Source organism: Egretta garzetta, unplaced genomic scaffold, assembly GCF_000687185.1.
Source record: "Egretta garzetta isolate BGI_Z169 unplaced genomic scaffold, ASM68718v1 scaffold425, whole genome shotgun sequence".
NCBI lineage: Eukaryota > Metazoa > Chordata > Aves > Pelecaniformes > Ardeidae > Egretta > Egretta garzetta.
The window spans coordinates 4,823,210-4,832,339 of record NW_009259796.1 but is presented as its reverse complement, the minus strand read 5'-3'; the positions used below and the strand labels follow the sequence as shown (position 1 = coordinate 4,832,339).

At 46.7% G+C, this 9,130-nt stretch overlaps 1 protein-coding gene across 1 annotated transcript in view; it reads right to left on the bottom strand.

Annotated features, from left to right (window-relative positions):
- ATP13A5 (ATPase 13A5) overlaps positions 1 to 9,130 on the bottom strand; it is a 33,951-nt gene that overhangs the window by 23,898 nt on the left and 923 nt on the right. The window contains exons 2-7 of the mRNA XM_009639723.1: positions 5,410 to 5,583; positions 4,107 to 4,253; positions 3,815 to 3,885; positions 3,657 to 3,737; positions 3,065 to 3,134; positions 737 to 871 (exon numbers count right to left, since the gene is read on the bottom strand). Of these exons, the coding sequence (XP_009638018.1) occupies positions 737 to 871; positions 3,065 to 3,134; positions 3,657 to 3,737; positions 3,815 to 3,885; positions 4,107 to 4,253; positions 5,410 to 5,583 (678 nt within the window). The remainder of the gene's footprint in view (positions 1 to 736; positions 872 to 3,064; positions 3,135 to 3,656; positions 3,738 to 3,814; positions 3,886 to 4,106; positions 4,254 to 5,409; positions 5,584 to 9,130) is intronic.

Genomic DNA, 9,130 nt, shown 5'->3' with positions numbered 1-9,130 from the left:
TCTTCCCTGTCTGTACTTTCATTCACATAGTTTCTCTTTGTTCCCCTCTTATAGCCTTTCTCCATGTGATTTTTGCCTTCCCTGTGTATTGAAAGCAGGCTCAGAAATCAAAGAACTGTTTTCCCAACCCCCAGGGAGAGCGTTCTGTGTTTCCAGCAGGAAGCACCAGGCAGTTCATCTGGCTGCGTGAGGATACTCAGCAGCAGGCAAACATTGCGTAAAGCCCAGCTTGACCTATTTGCCTTTGCCATAGAGACTGCAGGTTTCAGGTTTATCACAGGAGAATGCTTTAGGTCAAAAGGTGAATGAGCTGAAACTATTAGAAAATGCTTTCAAGCAGCTCTGCCTGTGACAGAGGTGTTGAACAAATTTGAGAAATAAAAAGTCATGCTGCTTTTTGCTGCTAAGACCTGCTATTTAGCAAACCTTAAGAAAAGTGAATCCTGAAATTACAGTAGGAACCAGACTCAGACTCATGGATATAGTCCACCTTCATAAAGCCTTACAAAGACCAGGTATCAGACTTCAATCTTCTTTAATTCTGGGGAAGTTCAAGACCCCCAGGTATGACCCTTTTAACTCTTTTCTTATAGAAAAAAAATCTGTGGTAATATAGCAGAATACACAGCAATAAAAACATAACCAGAAAGAGCATTAAATAGCTACTTGTGTCAGCGGTAGATGAAATTGTCAGCAGAGTGCAGGACAGGGAGCCGGCAAGCTGTGCAGCACTCACCTGTCTGAGGTCGTACATGGTTAGGCCAACAGAAATGATCGACAGGATTATGATGGCCACTGAGTATTCAATGTAGCCTTGGCTCAGCCATAGCATGAGGGTGAAGGCTTGGAACACGTAGAAGGGGTTTAAAATCTGCAAATGCAAATGTAACACTTGTCAGGGGATGGGCATAACACACACCGGGAGAGACTGAGCGTGGGAAGAGGTGAGAACATCTCATTGCAGTGTCCAGGAGCCTTAAACACCAATTTGAAGGGCTGTTTTGCTGTCCCAAGGTAGCATTCTTTCATGGCTGATTCAGAGTAGCCTCCAGCTCTGAATTTACCAGCTTACACGGAGCTTGCAGTGTTTGTAATTAAAAGCTGTTGCTAACCAGCCACCATGCAGCAGCAGCTGGCAGCTTCAGATCAGACTTAAAGGACTGTAAGCCAGTTGGTTTCCCACTGTAGCCATTTAACAAAAGGTGACATTAACATTTCTGATACTAATTGCTACACAGGAGATACTATCCGAATGTGAAAAAAAAAAAAAAAAAAAAAAAAAAAAAAAAAGACCAAATTACAGTAAATGTCTTTAACACTTTGTGACTTAAGAAAGTCACTATGAATATGATGATTATTTAGAAAAAGAAAAATGGCAAAGAAGAACCAAGGGTCTCTGGGGCCATCAGTCTCAGACTACAGCTAAAATGAAGGCTTGATTTCCTTGTACTTACATACTTTTGGCTACTTCACACACATCATTCTTACAATACCGGTCATCACTCACTTTAATATGTTATGCTAAAGCAGGCAACAAGCCCCACTGAAGTCTGGCGATACAGTTTTGGTTATTGTGGGATCTAGCTAACAGCAAAAGAATTTGATGAAGTTTTTCAGAGATTTGCCTACTACTTGGCTTGTCTGAAGGAGTGACAGACTTTTCTGTAGACCTGGTATAACTAAAATAGCCACTGAAAGAGCCTTCTGCATAAAGATTGGAACTGAAATGAATTATTCATCTGAAAAATTTGGTCCCTCAATGAAAATTTAATGCTTTCTTTGACATTCAGTAGGACAAAGAGACAGACACTAAATCAGGATGCCAGTCTTCAGCCACCAAAGCCGTATCTGGACTGAAATACCACAAGCTTATGAGGACCAGTCTGCCTCCAGGCACCACCATTAATATTTCAAACATGAAGCTTCAGCCTTGGATGGAAGTGCAAAGTTCAAATTAAATAAACTTTTTAGAGTGCTAGGCTGGAGTTCTCTTCAAAACCATCTCCAGGGGGCACTGAAAGGTGGATAACATCAAACCCCACCAATTTCAGGAGCCCTGGAGCTTTTCATTATTTTGTAGGGTTTCAAACAAACTCCACTTGAAGTTCAGACACGCGCTAGCTCAGAATCCCAGCATTCATAGCTCTTCCTCTTTAAAGGCATTCATGTAGCATCCATAATCCACTAAAGTGACACAGATGACATGACAGTATCCCCTATGCAAAGCCTCTGCTTACAGGTTGGCAAAAATATATGTCCCGCATTTCTATATGCAAACTCAGCAAGTAACCACCCATATGCATCCCTCCCCTTATCCACAAGATGCATTTGCTTTGTCCTCCGTAAAAGAACAGTCTTGCCTTGTGTCCTTATTTATGCAGGGGAAAAAAAAATGTCTTGCATCTGTGTCATAGGAGAAAAGGAAGTTACTAGGTGAACAAAGCAACTATAAAACAGGAATTTTGCAAATGCTTTGCTCCATTCTAAAGCACAGTCCCAATTTACACTGCTGTTGAGGCCACAGGCAAGCTTGTACTATGCTTTGTACTACCTTTGGACTAGTAAAACAAGGCTATTTAAAAGGAACAAGGGTGCTTTAGTTGCACCAATAAAATTTTCACTGCATATCATTATCAAGAGCCTACATGAAAGAATAGTTACTGGTGTGGTATGGTCAGTCCTAGCAGTTGCAGAAAGCGCAAGCACTCCAGGTACACGTCATGAGGCAAGATGTCCCAGCTAACGGGAGGTGTTCAGTCAGAAATAAGAGCCTACAGCAGAGGAGGAGGACATCAGTCTCCCCACTACTGCTCTCCAAGAAGGGACACGGTCATCATGACGGAAATATTTAGCTGCTACAAGTATGCAGCACCAAGCATCCTCTTAGCTTCGCGTTCTTCCCTGTAACTTTCTGCCAGGAATGTGTGCTAATAGACATGAAGGAGGTTCACCAACTTTCCTCCATGGCTTATGCCTATGAAGCATCAATCACCCCATCCCAGTGTGCCCAAAGTCCTCAAAACACTTCAAACTCTCCCACCAATTGTTAGTCTGACTTACTGACCTCTTTAAAAAGTAACTTCCAAATAGGACGAATTTCAACTTCAATAGCATTCGGCCCACACACCAGCTGCCTGTAGGAAAGTAGAGAAGAGTTCCCCATGTTAGAGCTTAGCCACGTAGGGTAAGACTTCATGTGGAAAACTGTGCCCAAATAACATCAGCACTTATCTAAAAAATTAAGTCCTCGGGGCACCGTATGGCTGAGCAGGACAAACTTGTCAGGAATCCCAGAGGACTTACAAAGAGGCAGAATTTTACTGTTCCCTTGCTGAAAAGATATCAGTTTCCTGCTAAATCTGGTGGTGAACTTTCCAGGGGGCTTTTAAGGAGATGATGGCAAAGGAAGCCGGTCACGGCTTGCCATGCCCTGAACCCCAGGTGGAACCAGTGGCGTTTTCCCCAGGCTTAGCCTGGCATCACTGAGAAGATGAGCTCAACAGAGGCTAAGGGGTAATGGCTGTGTGCCTTTCCGAATGTCACCTGCGCAGTTCGCACTGCCTTACCACTAAGGTGAGTAGCAAGAAGCTCACATGAATTTGAAAGGAAGAATTAATAGGTCACGCTGTTACAATTAACTCATACGTAGACTGTACCTGATCTTCCGTTCTTCCGTCGTGAGGCCAGCTCCAAACTTGTGGTGTATGCTGTGACATGTGTTGCTGTCTTCTAATGATCTAGGATAACAAGAGAAAGTTCAGACAAGGGAGTTCCCCCACCACAAAGGGTTCTGTAACTGGCTGTTGACACTCACCCAACTTTCTTGAATTCTTTTACAGAAAAGTCCCAAATATAATGGATTTTCTGCACCTGGATACATCTCACCTACAAGATCAAATAGCAAAAATTCCTTTTTCTGTTCAAGGGAAAACCATCTCACTGTTACAGAGATGCTTCCCCAATTTAGGGGGAAACTTGAGCTTATGTAAACAGGATTTGCAGAAAGATGGTGACAGAGCACCCTTGGGAGCCTCCAGATGCCTTGACTCCTATTTTCACCCACCTCCTCCCTGCCATCTTTCTCCTGCATTTTAGAGATGGCTTACCTTTAACTGTGGCTTCCTTACAGCTCTGTTTATGACAGAGTCTTTATCAGCTACAAGAGGACCATCTGAATTACTACCAACAGGTAGTGCCAATGTGGACAAATCTATCCAGGTCACCTTCTTCTGAGTGTATCTCTGAAACTCATCCTAAAGAAATAGAGCACAGTTCAGTGACAAGCCCAAAACATCACCTGTGACAATGTTTCCTGACTGTGGGAAGTAGGTATGAGATTCCCAGAGAACTACAGTCCTGTGGCATCATTGCAACCGTAGCAAATGTAAGGCTATAATAACAGGGATGTTGGTATCAGTGTTTTCGTACCAATCAGCAAAGCACTTTGCTGTCAACCTCACAATCATCTCCATTTACTTTGGTTCACACTGCAGAACAATTTCAGAGAAGATGAAACTAAACCAGAAGATGTGCTTTGATAGCTACTGGATGGATATTGGGGTCTATGGGATCAGACTAGAGCTAGTTGGAAGTAAAAGCTTTCCGAAATACTTCTGGTGCGGACATTGAGTCCTCAGTACCAGCTACTTTGCCCGACAAAGCTCCTGTAATGCTGTGTTACTTGCTATATGCCCATAGCCAAAAGCAACTCAGCTTTACTGCTACACATGCATTTGTCAGGCTGAATTGCCCTTTCATCGGCTCAGTCTAATGTAACTAGTTACAACGAGCAATAGATTACTCATTTAGCACTTTGAGTGCATTTATTTCAGGAATATCATTGCAATGTTGAACACTAAGTGTCTTAAGCATTTGCTCTGCTAGAATTGGGTTAGGTTTTAATTTACAGTCATGGAGCCTTAGAATATAACCAATGCCTGAAATCCAGCTCTCTAAAGCCCATCTCCTCAGCGTTCTCCAACAATTTCAAAGCAGAACGGCTACTGCCAGACACAACTTCTGAAGATGATCTCTCCGCTGAAGCCAGCTGGCTGCATCCCATGCACGTAAAGGGAGGGAAGAGGCAGAGCCGCCTTACAGAACGTGTTACTGGCCCAGGGCAGCCGCTGGAGCCCAGGGACGGGCAGCAGCAATGCCTCAGGTCTGCTTGGTGCCCTGCCTTCAGGCAGAGTAGCTGCGCTCCTGTTAGTGTAAGCGTGGTCTTACACGAAGTATTTCAAACCCTGCAAATAAAAATGGCTGGTCCTCTGAAGCCTGACTGCCGCTCCACTTCCAAAAGCGGAAAGTGTTATTAACCTGCTACATCATGCAGATGAAGACAGGCAGGCTGCCCTGCCTGGGGAAACAAGAGGCTCTGCAAATAACAGTGGGCTAGGAGGGGTCACCCACCGTTGTTCTGAGCAGAACAATGTCCGCTTCTTCCAAGCTGCAGCGGATGCAGTTTGCCCACACATCCCACTCGGGCTTCCAGTAAAACAGCAGCAGCAGAGCCCCGCAGGACAAGATGTATCCAGCAATGCACAAGGTCCTCCGCCAGCCTTGCGTTTTGTAGCCAAAAATCTCCTGTAAAGGGAAAGAATTATTTCTTAACAATTTTGGCCTTGGCATTTGTTCATCAGGAAGCCCGAGCTTATTGAAAAGACAGGCTGGTGACTGAAGCCCTCCCTCATAGATGCTCAAGGTCATTTTTGGAAACGAGAGCTTGCCGATTGATACGACATAGGAACGCAGCAGAGCTGCTGAAAGGAGGATGCTGCTGGCAGAGGAACATTCTCACACCAGCTCTCCCAGGATTAATGAAGAATTAACTCCAGTCTGAAGCTTTTACCATCAAGATCACAGCTGATCCGTCATGGTAACTCTTCTCTACCTGCGGTGCTAGCACCGAACAGCCCTGCCTGCCACCGAGGAGGGCATCTCCATGCAAACTCAGTGCTGAATGTGGAACCCACCTTGCAGCAAGGGCACAGAATCCATCTCAGGGAAAGAAAACTGCCAAGCCCCGAGCAACTCCCCTCAGATACCAGGTACCGTACTTACCGATGTGTTATCTTCCACCACATACACCTTAACTTGAAAATAAATACAGAAGGGCTCTTTTTGCTCTGTATGCTCTCCTCCAACTTATTCCCTAGGTCATCTGTCATCTTCCCTACCTGCCCTTTCATTTTGATAGCCCAACAGTCATCTATTCAATGACACTCCATTGTCTGTGAAGGAGATTGTTAAGTCCATCACTTTAGTTTTTCCCCTTGAGAAGAGCTTTGGATTTTTGTACCCTTTGGTTTGCTTTAAACCTGCCCATGGGGCTAACAATAACTTTGATGCCCATAGCATAACTGGATCCTTCTCTACACACTGTGTGCTTTCCCAGCCCTCTCAGCGCCCTGCAGGGCACGATGGAAGGGGGGAGATGCTCCATCCACAGCTGGTGGCTCACAGCACCCAAGGATGCCAACCCTTCGGACACATCACCCACATCAAGCCTGGCCACAGCTCTCAGGGCAGTGAGAGAGCAGCCTGGGTAGATGCCACCTTGGCCCTGCAGCCCTACATCCACCCCTTCAGTGGCCGTGTGTCTGTCCCTTCCTGCCTCCCCAAGGCAGGTACCCGGGCAGCCCCCACGATGGAGCTCAGTTTGTGCCACCTATGCTGTAGCAGATTGTATAAAAGTTTATTTGGGAAAATAATTTTGGTTTAAGGCTGAGATGAAAACCTAGAAAAAAAGGTTTAATTTGTTGTGTTGTTTTTTACAGGGCACTTCCCAGGCACCTGTCAGCTCTCTTTGTTCCAAAAAGCCCAGCTCCAGGCAATCCCTACAATTATACCTGACAGCCGATGGTGAGGGCAGGAGAGCACGCATGCTCAGAAGCAAGCGGAGGAAGGCAAGTGGCAGCATCACAGGTGAGGCACTGCAGTGCTGCCCTGGCCATGGCTCTGGCATCGGCCACCCACTGCCATGGGTGCTGCAGGATGGGCCCATGCAAGGAGCTGCAGGAGCAATCCTGTGCCACCACCGAGGTGAGATGCCTCACCCAGACCACAGATACCCATTACCCACCTGCCCACCAGGCACCTGCCCCAAGGAGGTACCAACTGACCCTGCAGGTGTAGGCGGAGGTAGCGAGTAAGAGGAAATGTTTGGTATGGCTACTTGTGACTACACCGAATGTTTTTCCAAATTGCCAACTAAAGTGCACAATGTGGTAGAATAGCGTAACCTAATGACACAGCTTATGTAGTTGAGAGGAGGGGGAAGAAATAGTGGTTTAAATTATAAAAAAAATACAAATGAGGGAGTCCCACACCTGAAATACATGTCAGAGAAATGGCAGAGGGACAACTGGTGCTTTACAGGATAGTTTGCAACAAAGCAGAGCTCCTTCAAGAGAGCTTGTACAAACAATTGTACTGGTTCAACTTCAAATCTAATTTTAAGTGATTTAAAGGCAGGGAAGTAAGCACCTATTCAGGTTTAAGAGAGCAATTAACTTGATTTATCTGAACTCTGATCATAATCAACATAAACTAAGCTGAAATCAATGCAGCTCAACTGAAATAAAGATAATCATGCAGCCCTTATAACGGGTTAGCAAAATCCATTTCAAGCCAGCTCTGTAGCTTTTAGATGTGCAGCCCTGCTGTATACCAACTATTATTCCTTCAGAGGCCACAGAAGTTTAAATCAATAACTACAAATGGCATTTCCAGGGTGGGAGGACAAACCACAGTGTCTCCAACTAAGGAAATTCAATGAGATTTTCATTTGCTTGCCTTTTCATAGCAGGATTTTTATAAATACACTTCAAATGTAGGCCTGGAAAACAAGGAGCCTGTTCTGGGGGTAGGTGGAATAACAAGGAGGAACGGGGGACCACAACTCACCCGTCACCCCATAGGGACGGGAAAGGATCAAACCCACAGCCAGAGGTGGAAGGAAGGCTGGGGAAGAGCCGCAGCATTAGGGCTGGGTGAGTGCAAGGCTGGGAGTCGCCCAGTGAGAGCACTCAGGGATTTCCAGCACAAGTCCAACACAGGCTGTCACCAGCACGTGGGGCTAGATCTAGCACGCAGCTCTATGCTAAGTGCAGCAACTGAGGAACCCAAAATGCATTATGCATGATGGAAGGTAATCAACAGAAGGACACTATAGCTGTCTAAAAGGCTGGTTTAAATAAGTGGAGTGGTGCTGTGAGCTCCTGACATTCAGGGCGCTGGGGCAGTGCCCCTTCCCCCAGGCTGCCAGACCCCAGCATAGCTGGGTTGTGCTGGGTCCTCACCACTTTGCCAGCACAGGGCCAGGCAGGAGCCCAGCCCTGCGTTGCAGGCAGGAACCTAATGTCCCATGGCCAGAGAGGTGGCCTTGGCTAGCACAGCCAGGCCCCCTGCAGCTGCAAGATGCGGTCGATCAACTGGATCCCTCTGCACAGGCAAGGTACAAAGGCAGCCTGTGCCAGCACACAGCCTGTTCCCAAAGAATGCACCCTGGGCATCCACATGGAACCTCAGAGGAAGCACTGAAGGGCAGCACTGAGGGAACCCACAGTCTGCAGTAAGAAGAGATTTCCAAGCAGTGCAGCACCTGGAAGCAAGGCTGCTCCAGCAAACAGGACCTCAGGAAGATGTATTATGAAAAACACCACTCAGCCTGATGCAGACAACCTTGCACAAGGCAGGCTGCGTCAGCAGCATCCAGGGCAGAGCCAGGGCCCTGCTCTGCCAGCAGGGTTGCAGCCATAGGCTGGATGGGGCAAGGGAGACATCTCCTGAAAGTGGGTGCAGCTCATCTGGCACACACAGGCTCCCAGCTCTTTAGCTACTTGTGGTAACAGCCCCACTCCACCCATCTGTCCCAGCCCTCCATCCTCATCAGGGAGTTGGCACTCCCCTCATTTCTTATGCAAGCAGGGGCAGGCATTGAGGGCCACACTCACACACCAGCTAGTGACCTCCCAAAGAACACTGTCTAGAACAATCAGCACAGCACAGAGCATCCCTGGCTGACTCCTTACCTGCCTTCCACAGCAGATTTTTCATTTTGTGCTGGATGCAGGCTGCTGCAACTGGCCCAACCCCCCTAGTCTAAACAAAGCTCACAGGAGCAGACGCC